This window comes from Rana temporaria, chromosome 2 (assembly GCF_905171775.1).
Source record: "Rana temporaria chromosome 2, aRanTem1.1, whole genome shotgun sequence".
In the NCBI taxonomy this organism is placed as follows: domain Eukaryota; kingdom Metazoa; phylum Chordata; class Amphibia; order Anura; family Ranidae; genus Rana; species Rana temporaria.
The window spans coordinates 468,098,256-468,120,293 of record NC_053490.1 but is presented as its reverse complement, the minus strand read 5'-3'; the positions used below and the strand labels follow the sequence as shown (position 1 = coordinate 468,120,293).

At 42.3% G+C, this 22,038-nt stretch overlaps 1 protein-coding gene across 1 annotated transcript in view; it reads right to left on the bottom strand.

Annotated features, from left to right (window-relative positions):
- Positions 1–22,038, bottom strand: part of CMSS1 (cms1 ribosomal small subunit homolog) — a 59,575-nt gene that overhangs the window by 7,962 nt on the left and 29,575 nt on the right. Inside the window, exons 4-7 of the mRNA XM_040338696.1 lie at positions 19,163–19,292; positions 9,097–9,156; positions 8,903–9,005; positions 7,638–7,698 (exon numbers count right to left, since the gene is read on the bottom strand). Coding sequence (XP_040194630.1) covers positions 7,638–7,698; positions 8,903–9,005; positions 9,097–9,156; positions 19,163–19,292 — 354 coding nt within the window. The remainder of the gene's footprint in view (positions 1–7,637; positions 7,699–8,902; positions 9,006–9,096; positions 9,157–19,162; positions 19,293–22,038) is intronic.

The following is a 22,038-nucleotide window of genomic DNA, read 5'->3' as shown; positions in this document are numbered from 1 at the left end:
CTGACAGGCTGTGCAAGCAGGCCCGTATCTCCGGAACCATAAATGATAGCCGTCCCATATTTTAACCAGTTGTGGGGTAGCTCTTCCCATGCCTACCCCCAAATGTGGGGTTTATGTGACCTCTGGTCATCGAGCTACAACCCCCCAAATTCGATCTTAAAAAAAAAAAAATTCTTAAAAAAAAAAAATGGGCAAATGGGCCTATCTTGAGAAAGGGGCCTGGAGCTGCAGCTCCATCAGCCCCATTGTTAATCCGGCCCTGGTTAGAAGTTTATACAGCAAGAACACAAAATTCAAAGCAGCCAAAGTGTGATCCAGTCACAAAAACAGTCCTCTATAGAAGCAAGCACATTTTAATATCTGATTCCTATATATTTTACAAGGTCTGCCTGTGTTGCACATCAACAACAAATAAAATTCAGGCAGCACTAAAACAGATTGTCACAACAGACAGAAAAGCCTGTTCCAAAGCATAAGGCGGAACTACTCTGAGGCCTCGTGACGTAGACGACACCGACGTTCTCTATCGCGCAAGTTCAATGCTTTCACGCATGCGTCGAATCAATTCGACGCATGCGCGGGATTTCGGTCCGCTGGTTAGACGTACTAACCAGTGGACATGTTCGACGGACAGCTCTCCAGCGGACAAGTTTCTTAGCATGCTAAGAAACTTTTGTCCGCTGGAAATCTGTCCGCTAGCCTGTACACATGATCGGATCTGTCCTCTGAAACTGGTCTGCGGACCAGTTTCAGCGGACATGTCCGGTCATGTGTACGAGGCCTAAGGAGGACTATACATTACAAGAATCCACCCTGAGGGATCGTTTCATAGAGAAAGGCTATGATGGCCAAGCTTTAGAATATGAAATACAGAGAGTATCTATGCTAGATAGAAATCAACTCAAGAAGATGAAGAATGGCCCTGATAAATTTGAGTGGTCATTTATCACTACCTTTTCCCCTTAATACTGATGGGTAAATAAAATTCCTTAAAAACATTGTAAAGTTTTAAAGGAGGATAGAATATTGGGTCCATCACTTCCTGATAGACCAAATGTTATCTTTAGGAGATCCCAGAATCTTAGAGATGTGGTAGCACCCAGTTCAACTGAAATACCAAAATATTTGGAAACTTTCGTATTTTTTCCCATTCAAACGATGTATGGTATGCAGGGACTCTAGCATTAGGACCACTTCCTTTTCATCACAGATAACCTTGCATACCAGATAGAGCAGGGGTTAACAATCTGTAGATCGCTATCCACCAATAGATCACAGACAGGTGACTGGTAGATCTCGGTCTGGGCTTGCTGACCCGCCATCCCAGAGCATTACGCAGAGTGCAATGCAGAGGGACTACTTGTAAAATTGGAGAGCCGCATAAGCCAATGACTCCTATGTAGTGACGGCTCCTGTCCCATGCAGAGTGACACCAACTGAACTCCACCTCTTATCCCGGCTAGCGGTCTCCAGAGTGGTGCCAGCAGCAGGAACAAAGAGATCTTTAAATCAGTGTGAAGCAATACAGTGGGCGTAATAGTATAGGGCCGTTTTCACACTGATACACTGCGGTTTACGCATACTGCGGGTGCAGTGCAGTGTACCTGCAGCTTTCCTGCAGGTTTTCTGCACTTAGCCATAGACTTCTATTATACCCTGCTTTTTTACCACCCCCCAACTTTATGTGTAAACAAGCCCTAAGGGTGCTGCTGCTAAATGCAACTAAGGGCTCATTCACAAGTGTAGTAGTACTCCTGCTCTTCTGAAAAGTGATCTCAGTGTGTGTTGACAGGTGGTGAGAAGGCAATATGCCTCCTCACCACCTGATTTAAACCCATGATTTCCATGCAATGAATGCAATTGTGACACGGTAGTATGGCAATTACAGGTTTAATTTGGGTGTGAGGAAGCGACACTGTGCCCGGTGATCTTTGATTTCTCCCATGTTGCTCAGATAGATCTCCACACTCTGTAAGGTTGCCTACACGTGAGATGGAGGATTCCATTACGTGAGTAACAAGGGGTGTCATTTATCTCTTGAGGTGCCCCTGTGGGTTCCAATATGTTGGCAGAACCACATGAATGTTAGACTAGGAGAACATTTGACAAACATCAAAAAAGGGTTTGTAGGGCACAGTGTAATCAAGCATTTTAATTAATTCCACAATAGGAATCCAACTATTTTGCAGGTTGTAGGCATTGAAAAATATACCCCCAATTGGAGGGGAAGCAAATAAAAAAAACAGATATGCCCTCGAGAAACACAGTGGATTCACTCCTTACAGACGTATAGACCTTTAGGACTTAACATTGAGTGGGATATCAACTGTTTCATTAATAAACAGGATGATTTGAGTATTAATTACTTGGTGTTGATGGCTTTCCACATTTTTTTTATCATGTATGTTTATAAATTTCAAAATTTGTAGTAGTTTATGCTAAGGTATGCATTAATAATAGGTTTAAAAATGTATTTGCATAGTTGTAGGACCCGTTAGTCCATTTCATGTGTCCAAATTCCAAGGCATTTAGAAGTCAAAAATTTCATTTGAAATATAAAAAAAATTAAGTATTTATTAGTGCTAAAGAATTGATCATAATTATGTGATCACTTTACATTATATTTTAAAGCTATAAATAATCTCCTTACTGGCTGATCGTGTTCCATAATGCACACTTAAAGCAGAGGTTCACCCGAATAACATTTATATAAGACCAAATTCTTTATACTACCAGCATGTACAGTCGGCACTTTTTTTTTTTAGGCTGTACATACCTTATAATCTATATTTGCAATCCGGCTTCCGGGTACTTCTCCCACAGGAGTAGGCGTTTCCAAGCTGAGCCGCAATGTAATCTGGGCGTTCGCCCAGATGATTGATGTTTATCAGAAAATCTCCCCCCCCCCCGCGGATAAGGCCCCGCCCCCCATATTGCGTAGGCACGTCACGGAGTTTCCGAAAGGAGCCGAACATGTAAAGGGATGAGTCGGCTCTACACGGCGCCTGCGCACCGACTAGGGGGCCGTGTAGAGCTGACTGTGCAGGCGCCGTATAGAGCCGTTTTGCAGCTTTACCTGTTTGGCTCCTTTCGGAAACTCTGTGACGATGTGTTCTAAAGTGTCAGATGGTCAAACCTCGAAAATTTTGTCGGGCAGTACAATTAATTCAATGGTTACAATTCTATAGGCTAGATTGGATAAACATTGAAGCCCAAGACCTCTTACTTTTGTAGAACACTTCCTGCGAAATCAATAGCACCTTAATTCCTCAGAGTCCAATGACTCCCTTATTCAGCAACCTAGTGTTCCCACTGAGCTTACAACCCCAATGATTTAAATGGTGGATAAACAAAAGGTTTATATTGGGCACAGAGGCGTTCCAAGCCCAGATCACTTTCTTCAACAGTTCAAAATGGCTCCCTCTGAAATGTTATACTTGTATCAGATTTTAAATTTCCTAAACATTGTTAAAAAAATACAAAAAAGTGGGGGGATATAGGATATTACCACAGGAACTGTCTTTGAGAACAGTTTTATGGGGGACACGACACAGATGGCATCTCAGAATTTTATCAACTATTCTTTGCTTTCTCTGCAAAGCTATGTAGCTATGTCATATACTGGCTTGAAGTTTACCCCGAGACTTCTCCCTTATGTTTTAGAGTGTGGCCAGACCGGCATCATGTTTTACATCTGGTGAATCTGCCCCAAAATCAGACATTTTTGGACAAGGACACATGTTCTGATACATTCTGTTAGCCATGAGAGGTATCACCAAAACTCTTAAATGACTCAATTGATGCCATTTCTGGGCACTGTCAGACACCTATCTTCTACATGTTTCTGGCTGCAAAATTATCAATTGCTAGGGCTTGAAATTCTTCTGTGGTCGATATCGCTGCTGTGAATGCCAAGATTGCTCAGATTACTTAATGTGAAAATAATAAGCATCCTCCAAAACAAGGAGGCGAGGTTTAAGAGGATTTGGAATCTTTGGATACACTACATGCAGCCCCTACTTAAGCTCAATAATTGGGCAATAGTTGGGGTGGATCTTTAACCAGAATGCTTGTTCTCTCTCTTCTCTATTCTATTTTACCATTTTCTTTTCTCTGTCTATTTTAAAATTGATGTTCCCTACATTGCTCTATGTAAACTAGAAGTTTGCCTTGTTGATACATTGTCCCATTATCCACAGCAGATGGGTTCTGACCCTGTGAAATTGTTGTTGGCGTGATGCGAGTTGTAATTTGCTTATTTCTTTATTGGACGTCTTTGTAGGTACTTAGTGCTATTTAATGTCCCTATAATGATTTGTCAACACATCTTTACAATCAGTATTTAAAGTGTGCCTTTATTGCAAATCTTGAATAATGTACAGGAAAGACTGTTGCAGGCTATGATCTTTTTTATTGAAAAATCAATAAAATGTATCGAGAAACAAAAAGAAAGACTGAATCTGATTGCTATTAGGCAGTTGTTAGGAAAGCTAATTTTTGTCCCATATGTTTTTTTTTTTTTGGCTGTATAAGGTATTTATTGGCAGAATTTTTTTTTTTTTTACTATCCAAAGTTAAAACAACAAGGGCAGAAGATTCAATAGATGGAAAGATGAAACAATTACTGAAGATCCACTTTAATGTACAATGCAGTGCTTTTCAATGCATTTTTTTTCCAAGTTCAAGGTTATTGAGTGTCATAAGAGATAAACATCAACATACAGTACATGAAATGTAATAACAGAGGTTACACATTGCAATGTCGTATAGGAAGAAAAGGTCATTAGATAAGAAGGAATAATATATTGACTGGGTGGGAGTATGACTTTGGGTAAAAAATGTAATGGGTGTTAAAGTCCGAGTATGAACTGATGGATTTGATTTTTCCACAAACTATATGCTGTAAGAAGCTCTAATGCCATGTGGCAGAAGATATTGTATTGAGGTGTTCGGGGATCACATTCATATTCTATCGAGAGGTGTTGTGGTATAGCATCCCATGGAGAGCTACCAATAACATAGAATGTGATACAGGGAGAAGCTTTGTGAAACAAGGGGTTTGTTCAGTTGCTTCATAAGAGTGTGCCTTTTATGTCTAATAATGGACTTGTGACGTTATCCGTTATGAAATTTGAGTGGGTCAGCAGGGTCCGAGGTCTGTGTTTTCCAGGAATGCCATAGATCTGTGGGATTGTGGTCATTGGATTCATAGCAATCCCAGCTATTGATTAAAGAGAGACCTACAGGTTGGGTCTATGAGTGGCATTCGCCTGAGTAAGGGTATAGAGCAGGCGTCTCAAACTGGCGGCTCTCCAGCTGTTGCAAAACTACAAGTCCAATGAGGCATTGCAAGAATGACAGTTACCAGCATGACTCCCACAGGCAAAGGCATGATGGGACTTTTACAACAGCTGGAGGGCCACCAGTTTGAGACCCCTGGTATAGAGAGTCGATCATGAGTGGAGTTTGGGGATGCAAAGATGTTCCTAAAGGGACATCCCGATGGGAGTAGGGTTTTTCACTTAGCAAGATAACTGGGGGAAGTCTTGGACTTATTCTGGGGGGGGGGGGGGAGCAAAGATGACCATTGGCCTTTTGGTCCTGAAAAGATGCAGTTATCTGTATGATATAGAGTAGAAATGAGAGTTGATGTGTAGGGATGGAGGTGGTAATTTGGGAAGCGCATTGGATGAAAGGGGTTATGGAGGGATCCTCGTCCTCCTCCTCCATAGTAGTCTTGTGTAATTTTAGATTCTAAGATGCCAGTATTTTGGCGTATTCTGCTGTCATTTGGAAATGTCGCTAGCAAGCCCACGTATTCCGATATTTGGTCGCTGTATCCTTAGCTTGGTGTACCAGATCCTCAATTTCCGCAATTCTGTTTACACGCCTAATCGATTCTGCAATTGTCGTTGGATTGGGCGATTTCCAGTGAACTGGTACTCATATTTTTGTGGCGTTTATCAAGTGTAAGGGCAGCGAGCAGTGGTAAGCTTTTTTTTTGGATGGTGGAATGGTGTAGGAGTAATTGGGCCACTGAAAATTAAATTTGGAATGTGGTGATTTGGGTTGTGAGATGGTGCATTTCTTTCCAAAAGTTTTGGATGGCTGGGCAGTCCTACCATATGTGAAGGAGTGAGCCCTCCCTAGTGGGACATCTCCAGCAGTTGGGGGGGTGTCGATGGGTATATTTTGTGTAATTTGAGGGGAGTTTTGTACCATCTGGAAAATATTTTAAAGGCATTTTCTTGGGCCGATGCATTGATTGTTCACTTGTGTATGTGCGTATATAAGATTTCCCAATCCTCTTTCGAAAGTTTGATCAAGAGATCTTTTTCCCATTGTGTAGTTGCCAAGTTAGATTTGGGTTATGTTCGGTTTTGTCCCATATGTTTAATGAATATTGTACAATTGTACATAGTAAATTTCACAGCTTAGCTCATCTCTTCTACAAGAAACATCATTAATTAAACAAATTTCTTCAGTCTGGCCAAACAAATCTAAAGCAGCAATTACATATATCTCATAGTTCTTATTAATATAATTCCTCACCTGTAATCTCTTCCATTATAAAGGAGCAGGTTATGGTAAAAGAAGGAACTTTAGGATTTTTTTTTCTCAACTCGCAACCCAAGACTGAATTGCCTACTCATATTTCAGCCTGGGTTCAAACTGATGTGGTGCGGGACACCGCATGTAATTCACACAGGAATCACAGAACATTCTTGTTCGAATTACATGCAGTGTATCTGGGGTGCGATTTTTAGCCATGGATTTGTATGGCTCAAATCGCACTACACTCATGCAGGAACCGTTTTTTTTGTCCACACCAAAATCGGATCGCATGGGTGTTCACACCCATGCGATCCAATTCTGCAAATCGCACTGCGTTTTGCACACTGATTGTAGGGTGTTGTTAACTTAACATACACTCCGCAATTGGTTCACATGAACGGGTTGCGATTTTGATGAGGTGCAGAAATCACAGCGAATTCACCGTGAATTCGCAACGCATCTAGTGCAAATAGAGGCTTAAAGGGTCACTAAAGGAAAAAATGTTTTTAGCTGAAATGACCGTTTACAGGGTATAGAGACATAATAGTTAACTGATTCCTTTTAAAAATGATTAAAAATTGATAAAAACCAATCATATAATGTACCTGCAGTTTCGTTTCGTTTTTGCTGTTGTTTCCTGGTTCTCTGATGTACAGAGACAGAGAGCCAATAGAGGGGAGTGAAGGTTTTGCAAAACGAAACTGGATTGGTGCTGAGGGGTTTTAGACACACCTCCTTGATTAGTCACCACAGTCACCACAGTGAGAAATCTCCCAGTACTGTGGTGATCAGGAAACAGACAACCAGGAAGTGTCCAGAACAGAGAGGAATTACAGCAACATCAAAGCAAAAACGAACAATGAGGACATGAAACCAGGACTGCAGTAAGGTAAAGGAAGCTACCCTTTAATATCTTTGGGCTTCTTTACTAAAACCTACCTTGGAACTAAAGTAATAGACAGCAGACTATGAGCCAAGCTAATAACTATATCTTCATGGAAATATTGTTATACAGGTAGCTACGTACACAGTTCTCTTACCAATCTTAACATGGACTAATTATCACTGAAGACTTGACATACCTTGATATGTTTTGCGAATAGCTTCATTACTTTGGTGTCCCCTTTGAAAGCATTTATTAATCTGTTGAGGTACAAACATTGAGACAAACTTATGATTACCTAATTACATTAACCTGAAACAAAGTAGGGGTATGGAGGAGGCTGAGATGTATTATAAGACCAATTTATAAAGAAGTGGTATTTCATGTGGCTATACAATACATACAGTATATCCTTTCAAAAAAAATACTATTGCACATTAAAAAAAAAACACTAGAGCAGGGGTTTTCAAACTTCCTGAACAAGAGGCCAGTTTACTGATTTTAGCAGGGCCGGGCTGTGATCAGAGGAAGCAGATAATGCTTCAGGCTTGGTGATCAGTGGGAGAAAAAAAAATACACAGCACCACTGTGGTTAGAAGATGGAATAGTACCCCATCATTGGTGTTAGTGGGAGGAATAGTGTTCCCATCATTGGTGTCAGTGGGGGGAATTGTGCTCCATTGTTGGTGTCAGTGGGAGGAATACGGTAATTTCCCCTCATTGGCGGCAGTCTGAGGAATTCTACCCCATCGCTGGAGTCAGTGGAACAAATAGTGCCCGATCCTTGGTGTCATGGAGATGAATAATGCTTCATAGTAGGTGTCAATGGGAGAATTAGTGCCCAAACTTTGGTGTTAGTGGGAGGAATTGTGCCCCATCAATGGTACCAGAGGAAGAATTTATGCTCTATCATTGGTGCGCATGGGAGGAATAATACCCCACTGTTGGTGTCAGAAGGAGGAGTGCCCCAAGGGCCAGAGAAAAGGCAAGCAAAATGCCGTATCCAACCCGCGGCCCGTGGTTTGGAGACCACTGCACTAGAGGAATTCTGTCAAAGGCTCTTCTTCCATCCCACAGTTTTTTATGAATAGCAGCAAAAAGAAAAAACTTCATAGGACAGCGCCGATTCCACACCACACTGAATTAAAGGCAAAATGTTGGTGTACTGTGGGGTAAACACTGCAGTGACCTGCAGAAAGCCGTCTGAGATTAAGCGAAACCATCTTAAGTTCTGTTTAACCATGGTGTCCTTTACAATAATATTTGTGAATGGCAATAACAAATCTTTATATGGAAATTGTATTTTAGGGTTAACAAGATAAGACATCCATTTTCCTTGTTCCTACAACTTTGTATAACATAGCTGAGCACATGCAACTTATTAATGTTGTGTGCCAGAAACTACAATATTAATTCCAATCGGACTCTATACAAAAACTTTGATCAAACAGATGACAGACTTACTTAATTAGTTCCAGGGTACGGTGAGCAGAGCTGCAAACCACCAAGATCAGAGCAGATTTTTTCTCTTTGTGGTTTTTCGTTAGTTTGGACCACTTAGGGCACACTGGAATAGAGGTGATATCACATGTTGAACAATCAGCACATTAAGAAAAAGTCACAATTTAGTCTTTGTTCCGGGTGTGTGGCATACTTACTTTCCTTTAAATATGAAGACAGGGTATGGCTGAGGTCATTTTCTTTCACAAATGAATTATCTAGATCAGAAAATATACTTATTAATGAAACCACTAAATAATACAGATTTTTTTTAAAAGCTTTGCATTTTTTATTCAACTGTAAGCAAAATCTTCAAGATAAATGGCTTTCTAATTTAAACCTACAGCTGTTTTTGAAAGAATTTTGCTATGTAAAGATTGTAGTTACAATTGAGGCTGGAGTAGCCTTGTTTGCATACTACACATAAATACTAAGGCCCAGATTCACGTAGGAGATACGACGCCGTATCTCCAGATACGCCGTCGTATCTCTGAGTCTGAGGCGTCGTATCTTGGCGCCTGATTCAAAGAATCATATACGCCAGAATTTCTCTGAGGCCTCGTACACACCACCGGATCTATCCGCTGGGATTTATCCGCAGATCAGTTCCAGCGGATAGATCCTGTGGTGTGTACGGCCCAGCGGATATTTATCCGCGGATATTTTTCGGGCCGATGGATTTCCAGCGGATAAAAATTTCTTAGCATGCTAAGAAATCTATCCGCTGGAATCCTGTCCAGCGGATTGATCCGGTGGTCTGTACAGACTCACCGGATCAATCCGTCCGATCCCCTCCCTCGCATGCGTCGTAATGATTCGACGCATGCGTGGGAAGTCTTTACCTTCCAGCGTCGCGCACGTCGCCACGTCATCATCGCGGCGCCGGCGCGACACGTCACCGCGGATGGATTCTGCGCGGATTTCGATCTGATGGTTAGTACAACCATCAGATCAAAATCCACCAGAGGATTTATCCGCGGGAACGGTCCGGAGGACCGTTTCCAGCGGATAATCCTCTCGTGTGTACGGGGCCTAAGATACGACCAGCGTAAGTCTCCTACGCCGTTGTATCTTAACTGAATATTTACGCTGGCCGCTAGGGGCGTGTACGCCGATTTACAACTAGAATATGTAAATCAGCTAGATACGCCTATTCACGAACGTACGCCTGGCCGACGCAGTACAGATACGCCGCTTACGTTAGTTTTTTTTCTGGCGTAAAGTTACCCCTGCTATATGAGGCGCAGCCAATGTTAAGTATGGACGTCGGGCCAGCGTCAAATTTTACGTAGATTACGTTGTTTGCGTAAGTCTTTCGCGAATAGGGCTGTGCGTCATTTACGTTCACGTCGAAAGCATTGGCTTTTTGCGGGTTATTCGGAGCATGCGCACTGGAATACTTTCACGGACGGCGCATGCGCCGTTCGTAAAAAGCGTAATTTATGTGGGGTCACAGTAGATTAACATAAAACACGCCCACATGTTCCATATTTGAATTAGGTGGGCTTACGCCGGCCTATTTACGCTACGCTGCCGCAACTTTGCTTTGTGAATACTGCACTTGCCTGTCAAAGTTGCAGAGGCGTAGCGTAAATAGGATACGTTACGCCCGCTCACAAATACGCGCTCCCTACGTGAATCTGGGCCTAAGCTTCCTGATTAAATTGGCCATACACTGTGTGAATATTGTCCATTTCCCGATGAACCTGACAAACTTTGCTTCATGGCCGGTACTTCTGCCTGACATCATTTGATGGAAAAACCAAAGGAACAGGACAAAACAATTGGCTGAACAGAGGCTGCATCCAATCAAATACAGCCACTGTTCGGGTATTCTGACAGAAACCAGCACCAGCTGTGAGAATACAACAGATTGGCATGGGAATATGTCCATGCTGCTAGTGTGGATGGAGGAACCCATTTGATTTTTTTTTGATTTGACAAACCCAAAGCAGAATTGTATTTGTAATCTTTCATTTTTAGAAAGCTTGTTCCAGTTTCTGTTCATTAGTGGGGTCAAATCTACGTTTATTTGGATGGTAAAATTTCTCTCAAACAAACCAGTTTCTAACAGTGGATGTGGCTTTTATTTGGGAAAGTCCATTTGTTACAAAATCAAATGTCAAAAGCAAACAAAATTTTGAAGTACTTTTCAACGACATTCTAGTCATTGAATGTATTAAAGCAGTGGTCATCAACCCTGTCCTCAGGGCCCACTAACAGGCCAGGTTGTATGTATTACCTTGGGGAAATGCAGACTAGAATATGGCAATCACTGAGCAGCAAATTATATCACCTGTGATGTATTTCAGTTATCTTGCAAACCTGGCCTGTTCGTGGTCCCTGAAGACAGGGTTGATGACCAGTGTATTAAAGTGTTACTAAACCCATAACAGTAAAATCAGTCTATATATGCAGTAAATCATGCTTATTATATTCACTGTGGAGCCTAAGGGGTTAATCATTTTCATTATGGAAAAAGGCTGTTTGATGCGGTCTTCTCTGATCCTCCCCTTCTATTACTGTTCCCAATCCATCTGCTTGGAGTCACTCTCCACATGCTCAGTTTGGTGTGTATTGCTAGAGAGTTTTTTTTTTTTTTGGGAGGGTGCATGTGATCAGCACAGGGCCAATCAGCACTCTCCAAACAAAGGGTCTGCCGCCTCATAGGACAATTAGAGGAGAATGAAAACTCCTGCTACAAGCTTTAGCCAAACACTGATAGAAGTCACAGAACTGCTATATACTGCTGATGAGAAAAGGTATTTCCTTGTTCAATATTTTTATTGAGGTTTAGCAAGATGAACAGAAAGAATGAACATTAATTGAAATACAATAAAAGCAAGTAAATAATATTGCATGATAAGGTACATATAACAAATCTATAAAAACAAGCTTCTGTGAACATTGCAAGCTATTTTGGAGGCTGAATGCATGGCACGGAGAGTTGTCTAGCACCCCCAGACACCCCACCTGGGAACAAACTGTGCCGTGAGGGGAAGACAACATGTCCAACCATTGAGTATTTCCTTGTTCTAGATATTTAGCCGTTTATATTTATTAAAATGATTGCATTTCCATGCTCTGTGTACTGTGGCAGACCAAATATAGTGAATGCAGGGTCCTGGGTTTAGTAACACTTTAAGGCTTTTTGCAAAAATGTTTGTACGAATGGTCGTTTGAAAAGCCACTCGGGCACAGGGGTCAAACTGGCGGCCCTCCAGCTGTTGCAAAACTACAAGTCCCATGAGGCATTGCAAGGCTGACCGTTACAAGCATGACTCCCTCAGACAGAGGCATTATGGGACTTGTAGTTCTACAACAGCTGGAGGGCCACCAGTTTGATACCCCTGCTACTAGGGTAAAGCCTGCTTTATTAGCAATCCACAGTAAAGCCTCGTACACATGATTGGATTTCCGTTGGACAAAGCGAAGGACTTTTGTCCAAAGAGCGTTGGCTGTGAACTTGTTCTGCATACAGAGGGCAAAACATTGCCAGCCAACAAATACAAAACTACGTGTTTTTTCAGCTCTTTAGCACCATCCTTTGGGCAACTTCTGCTAATGTTGTGCTATGGTTAGCATTGCTTCTGAGCATGTGTGTTTGTACTTTGAATTATTTTTCTGAAAGACTTGTGTACACACGATCGGATAATCCGACAGCACACATTCGTTGTCGGAAAATTTTAAAGCATGCTATCCAACAGTTGTTATTGGAAAATCCGACAACAATTGTCCGATGGAGCATACAAACGGTCGGATTTTCCGACAAAACCCTGCCATCACACAATTCCCATCGGAAAAAACGATCGTATGTACGAGGCTTTAATGTGACAACACTGGCCCTGTCAGTATATCAAGTTATCAAGTATAAAGTGTGAGCACCTAGAGATACTTGCACATACCATACATGCAGCAGCAGTTGGGCATTATTTAATTTTTTAACTACTCCTGAACTCTCCTCTATGTTATCTTATTAGTACATGTACACTGGTTCGTTTATAGTAGTTTCTAGGCACAAAAAAATGCATTCAGAAGCTGTGTTTAGAGGCATTCAATCACCAAACGCAGCTAAACGCAAACGCTTCTAGACGCAAACGCGGCTAAATGCGGGTATACGCAGCATGTAAACGTGGCTTAACGGACGTTTTTAGATGCCGGTTTCTAGCTGTCAAGCTAAATCGTTCAGGAGAGGTTGAACAACATCCCATGTACATGAAGCCTAAAAAACCCATGTTGATGGCTTTTAACCTCTTCCCATCCACCCATCGTCTTTTTACGGCCCCAAGGTGGCTCTAAAATGCTGGGAGGCTGTCAATATACAGCCTCCCGCCACTGGGTGGCGCGCCGCGTCACTCAGGTGCTGATGCGCCTGCCTGGTGGCCGCGATGTCCACCGAGCACCCGCGATCGGCAGTCACAGAGACAGGACGTGGATCTCTGTGTTTACACACAGAGATCCACGTCCTGTCAGGGAGAGTAGACCGATGGTGTGTCCCTTGTATATAGGGACAACCATCGGTCACCTCCCCCAGTCAGTCCCCTCCCCACACAGTAAGAATCACTCCCAGGGTACACATTTAACCCCTTCCTCGCCACCTAGTGTTAACCCCTTCCTCGCCACCTAGTGTTAACCCCTTCACTGACAGTCACATTTATACAGTAATTAGTGCATATTTATAGCACTGTTCGCTGTATAAATGTGAATGGTCTCAAAAATGTGTCGAGTGTCCGATGTGTCCTCCGTAATATTGCAGTCCTGACAAAAATCGCAGATCGCCGCCATTACTAGTAAAAAAAAAAAAAATATGTCATAATTCAATCCCTTATTTTGTAGGTGCTATAAACGTTTGCGCAAACCAATCACTATACGCTTATTGCGATATTTTTTGTACCAAAAATATGTAGAAGAATACGTATCGGCCTAAACTGAGAAAAAAAACTTTTTTTTTTAATTGGATATTTATTATAGCAAAAAGTAAAAAATAGTGTTTTTTTTTCAAAATGACGCTCTATTTTTGTTTATAGCGCAAAAAATAAAAACCGCAGAGATGATCAAATACCACCAAAAGAAAGCTTTATTTGTGGGAAAAAAGGACGTCAATTTTGTTTGGGAGCCACGTCGCATGACCGCGCAATTGTCATTTAAAGCGTGACAGTGCTGAAAGCTGAAATTTCGCCTGGGCAGGAAGGGGGTATATGTGCCCAGTAAGCAAGTGGTTAATTGCGCCAATATGGTTTCTCTCCCCATACAAGTCAGGTCCAATTAAAGCTAAAATGATTGCGAATGCATGAAAATCTGAATTTACCAATCCACAAACCTTTACACTGCTGATAGAGATTGCCAAAAGAATCTACAACTTTTGTATTTCAATTACAATAATAAGGAATTGGAAAGCTTGGTTAGTGGGAAAGGTTCCTGCAAAAATTACATTCAACTTTAAAATAACAAATTATATTCAATACGAAAAAAGTGTATTTTCCTTCAAACAATCCCTGTTCTTCATCCCAATTCACACCAGTGGTGTTTATATGTCAGGAAAGCCAGGATATCTGTAGGGGCGTCCAGCGACATCCTGGCATGTTGTGGCGCACAAGCCATACTCCGCAGGTAACACAAGTCCATAGCAATAACTAGGAACTAAAGACGAAAGCAGCATTGCCTACAGGCCAGTTAGACTTCCAATAGCATGACACTGCCAAGAAAAGTAGGTCACCTTTAGGCCAAACAAACTTTATTGTGAATAAATCAAATATTCCCTAAAAAGCGTGGCTAAAAATAAACATGAACTGGACCATTAACCTTTTATTTTGTTTAGAAGAGAAGACAGATTCTGACTATACTCCTAAATATCATATAACACAAAGAGATTGTTTTACGGGAAATAACCTACATCACCATACAGTATAACAGAACTGAGAAGGAATCCATGTTTCTTGAATTTCTTCTGCCGGTTCAACTACAGTGCAAGCAAACATGAGACCCTATAGTTATATGTCCTAACCACACACTGAAATCCATGCGGCTTTCTACATAAGATTTTTTTAGGAGTAATTTTTCTTGTGGTTATGGAAGTGGGGAATGAAATACAGGAACATGCAAATATGAAAAGAAAGAAATTTCATCTTAAAGAGACCTCATCACCAGGCCATTCATTTCAGAAACACTCTTCCCATTTTATACATTTTTACCTCTAGAAGTCTCCTTTGGGTAGGCATTTAAAAGCCTAGAGACTGCTGGGCACTGCCATCTTGAATGTGATATTGGCAGCCCCAGCAGACCAAGAGCGGTCACTTAGGTGACACTTTATTTTTGTACCATTACCCCTTTGTTCTTTCCTTTCCCCAGCTGCTACATAAAATGTTCAAGTGGTCCGTACTACAATAGGACATTGACATTTTCTGGAGTGTCCATTCCCTGGCAAGTTTAGAGCTACAGTGAGAGCCGGTTCACACAGGGGCAACACAACTTCCAGCACGACTTTGGGAGGCAACTTGGACACGACTTGAGTATGAATCATCAGGCAACTTACAAGGCAACTTCAAGTCGCCTCCAGGACAGTACAAGGCAACTTCAAGTCGCCTCAAGGACAGGAGGCTTTCCAGTGGCCAATCCAACAACAATCAGCTCTGTGGGAGGGAGGGGTTTTCCTAAGAAATGTATGTTTTCTTCCTGTATTGTTGTTTCAGTCAGTGATCCGACTTCTGAGGCGACTTCCATTGAAATCAATGGGTACAAGTTGCCTAGAAGTCGGATTGAAGTAGTACAGGAAGCTTTTCTGAAGTCGGAGCGACTTCAGTAGTGTGTATTAAGACGGCCCCATTCACTTCCATTGTTTTTCTCAACTACACGACTTGGGACGACTTGGGGCAACTTCAAGTCGGATCCCAGGTCGCCCCTGTGTGAACCGGCTCTTAAAGTCAATAAAAGACCTTTCATGAAAAAAAAAAAAAATACCCGATTTTCCCATGCAATTAGTGACCCGGTCTCTTTAACCACTTCCCGACGGCCGTACGACTATTGACGGCCGCAGGGTGATTCTACTTCTCTGAGGCGCCATCAATAGACGTCCACCCCTTTCCGCTTTCCCCGCGCGCGCTCCCGAGCGCGCAGCGGGGAACTTCTGTGCTGGCCGTGTCCCTTGGACACAGCCAATCACAGATCGCCGTGAATGGCCAATCGGAGTGGCCGTTTGCTAGGCGATCTGTGCGGCCAATGAGAGTTGATCTCAAATGTTTACATATGAGATCATCTCTCATTGCCGGCTCTCACAGACAGCGGTGCTGTCAGGGAGAGAGGAGACGGATCTGTGTCTCTTGTACATAGGGACACAGATCGGTCACCTCCCCCAGTCACCCCCCTTCCCCCACACAGTTAGAACACTATATAGGACACACATTTAACCCCTTCCTCACCCCCTAGTGTTAACCCCTTCCCTGCCAGTCACATTTATACAGTAATTAGTGCATATTTATAGCACTGATTGCAGTATAAATGTGAATGGTGCCAAAAATGTGTCAAAAGTGTCCGATGTGTCCACCATAATGTCGCAGTCGCAATAAAAATTGCAGATCGCCGCCATTACTAGTAAAAAAAAATAAAAAAAAAATAATTATGTCCCTTATTTTGTAGGCGCTATAACTTTTGCGCAAACCAGTCGCTTATTGTGATTTTTTTTTTTTTTTACTAAAAATATGTAGAATACGTATCGGCCTAGACTGAGGATAAAAAAAAAAAATGTAAAAAAAAATTGAGCTATTTATTATAGCAACAAGTAAAACATTTTTTATTTTTTTTCAAAATTGTCGCTCTATTTTTGTTTATAGCGCAAAAAATAAAAACCGCAGAGGTGATCAAATACCACCAAAATAAATCTCTATTTGTGGGGAAAAAAGGACGTCAATTTTGTTTGGGAACCACGTCGCACGACCGCGCAATTGTCAGTTAAAGCGACGCAGTGCCGAATCGCAAAAAGTCCTCTGGGCAGGAAGGGGGTTTAAGTGCCCAGTAAGGAAGTGGTTAAAGGAAAACAAATATATTTTCAGTGTATGCATTTTTATTGTAGAGTTTAACCTAATGCAGAACTCCATCTTTTGAAAATTATTTTAAAAATAAATTAGGATTTTTTTTTTTTTTTGCAGCTTCCCGGCTTTGCTGCTGGTTCTCTTCCAGGCTGAATGACAATTCCAATTAGGCCAGGCTGTTACTACAATACTGAAGTGAGCAGTGATGAAGTCATACCATGAGCACGGCTCTCTGCAGTAATCCTCTGAATCACAAAAGGAAGGACACCAGGACATCATGGCCCAGATTCACGTAGATGGGCGCAAACTTGTGCGGGCGTAACGTATCTCATTTACGTTACGCCGCCGCAAGTTTTTCAGGCAAGTGCTTTATTCACAAAGCACTTGCCTGTAAAGTTGCGGCGGCGTAGCGTAAATCACCCGGCGGAATTGAAATTTGGCGGGTAGGGGGCGTGTTTCATTTAAATGAAGCGCGTCCCCGCGCCGAACAAACTGCGCATGCGCCGTCCCTAAAATATCCCAGCGTGCATTGCTCTAAATGACGTCGCAAGGACGTGATTGGTTTTGACGTGGACGTAAATTACGTCCAGCACCATTCACGGACGACTTACGCAAACAACGTAATTTTTTTACATTTTCGACGCGGGAACGACAGCCATACTTAACATTGACTGCGCCTCATAGACCCAGGGGCAACTTTACGCCGGGAAAAGCCTAACGTAAACGTCGTAACTTTACTGCGTCGGCCGCGCGTACGTTCGGGAATTCGCGTATCTAGCTAATTTGCATACTCGACGTGGATTTCGATGGAAGTGCCACCTAGCGGGCCAAAAAAAAAAATGCAGTTAAGATCCGACGGCGTAAGAGACTTACGCCTGTCGGATCTAATGGATATCTATGCGTAACTGATTCTAAGAATCAGTCGCATAGATACGACGGCGCTAGGCAGAGATACAACGGCGTATCTGGAGATGCGCCGTCGTATCTTTTTTGAGAATCTGGGCCCATGTGATCAGCCGAAGACTGCTGTAAGGTATATATAATGGGAACTTTTAAAAAATAGATGAGGGGTAGGGGGTGTGGAAGGTTGGAATAGTCTAAAGCAGGGATATGCAATTAGCGGACCTCCAGCTGTTGCAGAACTACAAGTCCCATGAGGCATAGCAAGACTTGGACAGCCACAAGCATGACACCCAGAGGCAGAGGCATGATGGGACTTGTAGTTTTGCAACAGCTGGAGGTCCGCTTATTGCAAATCCTTGATCTAAAGCCTAGTACACATGGGCTGAATGTGGAGCGGCATCAGGCGATTCAATGTGTGAGAACACATTCATTTTATTGGAATATACTTACATCACTTAATTAGACAGAGAAAATACAGAACAATTCCTCACTTATAGGAACTTTTCTGTTTTATAACTAACCAGCTACAAGAAACCATCAGTGGAATGAACATCTGCTGAACACACAGCCTAATGTGGAACTAACAGCTTTGTTTATAGAGGTATTGGCCCCAAGTGTTCGTATTGGTATAAATAAAGTGTATTTTTTTTTAGACAGGAAAGGACCTGTTAAAAGGGGTTGTAAAGGTTTGTTTTTTATTTCCTAAATAGGTTCCTTTAAGCTAGTGCATTGTTGGTTCACTTACCCTTTCCTTTGATTACCCTTCTAAATGTTTTTTTCTTTGTCTGAATTTCTCACTTCCTGTTTCTCCTCAGTAAGCTTGCCACCATCATCTGAGTCGTTCTGGCTGGGGGTTAGTCAGCCAGAACAGCTTACTGAGGAGGAACAGGAAGTGAGAAATTCAGACAAGGAAAACAAAGAAAAAAAAACATTTAGAAGGGAAATCGAAGGAAAAGGTAAGTGAACCAACAATGCACTAGCTTAAAGAAACCTTAAAGGGGTTGTAAACGTTTGTTTTTTTATTTGATAAATAAAAAAAACAAACGTTTACAACCCCTTTAAGATTTCTGGGAAATGTAGTTCTTACTGACACGAAAAGATGCGATTAATATTTCACATATATCATCCCGGTGACAGGAAGGTATAAATGGAAATAAGGCTGGTCAGATAACATTCTGAGATTTGGGGGGCATGAAACGCATGTTGGGAATCAGCTCAAGGCAAATGCACATGGTTAGTTATCTCTACAAAGGAAAATATACATTCTTACTTATGCAAAGTTGAAGACTGTGCTTACCTGGTAATTTTAGTTCTTCCAGTTCTATAACGGACCGTGTCTTGCTATAATGTTGTACCAACAAATTCTGTAGGTCTTCCGGTGTTCCAGGTTTTGGCTCAGAGGTGGCTAGAACATCAGTAATTGTCTTCTGCATGCAAGTACATTAGTGGTTAAATGTTAATACCCATATTAAATGTCATGTTCTGTATATAAACAAAGATGTTTAGCATACATGTTTTAGTTACAGTACACCAAGCAACCATTGAATGCTAATATTATCTTTGCCCCATGTACCACACAAATTGTACAAAATGTTCATTACTTAAAGGGGTTGTGAAGGAAAACAGTTTTTTCCCTAAGTAGCTTCCTTTACCTTAGTGCAGTCCTCCTTCACTTACCTCATCCTTCCATTTTGCTTTTAAATGTCCTTATTTCTTCTGAGAAATTCTCACTTCCTGTTCTTCTGTCTGTAACTCCACACAGTAATGCGAGGCTTTCTCCCTGGTGTGGAGAAAGCCTCTTGAGGGGGGAGGGGGTGAGCAGGAGTGTCAGGACGCTATCTACTTTGCAGATAGAGAAAGGATCTGTGTGGTTAGTGGGCATCCTGACACTCCTGCTCGCCCCCTCCCCCCTTAAGAGGCTTTCTCCACACCAGGAAGAAAGCCTCGCATTACTGTGTGGAGTTACAGACAGAAGAACAGGAAGTGAGGATTTCTCAGAAGAAATAAGGACATTTAAAAGCAAAATGGAAGGATGAGGTAAGTGAAGGAGGACTGCACTAAGGTAAAGGAAGCGATTTAGGGAAACATTTTTTTCCTTTACAACCCCTTTAAGTGTTTTCCCATTCTGCCACTAAGGTTTTTAAAGGTATGAATAGTGCTGGCGGCATCGGCTCTGTTCTTATTGAAGAAGTCCTGGACGTAACATATATAGGGTGCCACGTGCTGATGACATCATCACGCTGCTACCCCAGAACTGCTGAATGGCAAGAGACCAGTATATGCAGATGTATATATAGGAATACATTGTATTAAAGGCGATCTTGCTTTTTATTCTTGCGAGTGCTTTTTTTTTTTATATTATAACACAGTGAGCACTATTAGTCCCCTTTTCTTTTATATATGCTATGCAATATCTGAGCGGTAGTGAAGGCAGATAAAGAGGAGCTCAGAGAGAGTGACTTTGGGCATGCTCATCAACCCCATTGGGGGAAAAAAAGCACAGTGTGATCTCCCCAGAGGTAAGAAGATGAGGTGGGAAGACTGGAATGATCACGTGGTGGATTGTATGTTTTGCCCTGATGGCATAGTGATTAAGAAGAATTCTTCCCGTCAGTGGTGGTCTTGCGAATACTATGGAATAATGGACTATATTTTCTTATCTATGGGACATTATGGACAGATTTATATATTTATTTCAGGCACTTATACAGTGCCGTCAATTTATGCAGCACTTTTACATATACATTGTACATTCACACCTGCCCTCAAGGAGCTTACAATCTAAGGTCTTTAACTCACATTCATACATACACATACTAGGGACAATTTAGACAGGAGCCAATTAACCCACCAGCATGTCTTTGGAACGTGGGAGGAAACCGGAGTACTCCGAGGAAACCCACACAGGGAGAACATGCAAACTCCAGGCAGATAGTGTCGTGGTTGGGATTTGACCCAGCGACCCTTTTTCTGCTAGGCGAAAGTACTAACCACTGTGCTGTCCCGTATATTGTTTCATGTATTATTTGGTAGCTTCAAACTACCGTATATTGATTGTATTATTTATTTCAGTTTTGGGTGGAATGGAATTATAAAGTGTTTAGCTTGCAACCTTGAATTTTGTTTATATGTGTACTCTCTGTACAGATTGATATTTCATTTTGGTTTTGGATCTTAGATCAACTTCCGTCAAGCTGGAATGACTATGCAAGGTTTGAAATTTGGCTGCTGCACTGGATGAATTTCGATCCATCGATGGCCAGCTTTAGGGGTTGTGAGGGATGGAATCTGGAATCTGGAATCCTGGAACAATCAGGATGAGGATTAAGTTTTCTCTCAACTCCATTTTACCAGTAAAGGAAAAAACCCCTGACAGGTGGATTAATATTCCTCTACATAGTTCCTTGTTTATTAGGTAATTTAACTGGAATTACCTTTAAAGTATAGCTCCAGTTTTAAGGGCCTATCAACCTGCACCCACCCCCTATCAGCGTGCCACCCCTTTTATGAACAAAAAGTCTGAAAAAAAAAAAAAAAAAAAAATTTCAAGGGTCATCTGGCTGCTCTGGTAACACAAGTCTTTCCTCTTCTTGATGGCAGCGGTGGGCAGTCCCTACGCTGAACAGCTCTCATGTAATAATGTGTGAGTGCTGTTCAGTGTAAACGTGCTGTAGGGGGTGGGTCCATAGTAGCCTGGGCTTAGAGCAGGGGTCCTCAAACTACGGCCCGCGGGCCACATGTGGCCAGCGGAGGACTTGTAACCGGCCCACCTGACCCTGACAGGCAACGCCGGTTACACTGCAGGTTGTAACACAGCGATCCAGCTGTGTCACGGAGATGACAGTGTTAACAGTTCGGGCGCGCTGTGATAAATGTCCCGCCCTCCTCCTCCTACACTAGCTTGTGTGATAGAGCCAGTGTTCTGTCTATCAGACGAGCTGGTCTAGGAGGAGGAGGGCGGGACATTTATCACAGCGCGCCAGAACTGTTACCAACATTGTGAGCACAGCGTGACACAGCGGGACCGTCACAGCAGTTGAGTGAGCAGTAAACAGTGGCACAGTAAGGAGAAAGTGCTGTGAGGGGCTTACGATGGTGAGGGAGGGAGGGGGGGTTGCAATGGTGAGGGGGGCTGATATTGATGTAATGATGATGATGATGATGGTGGGGGGG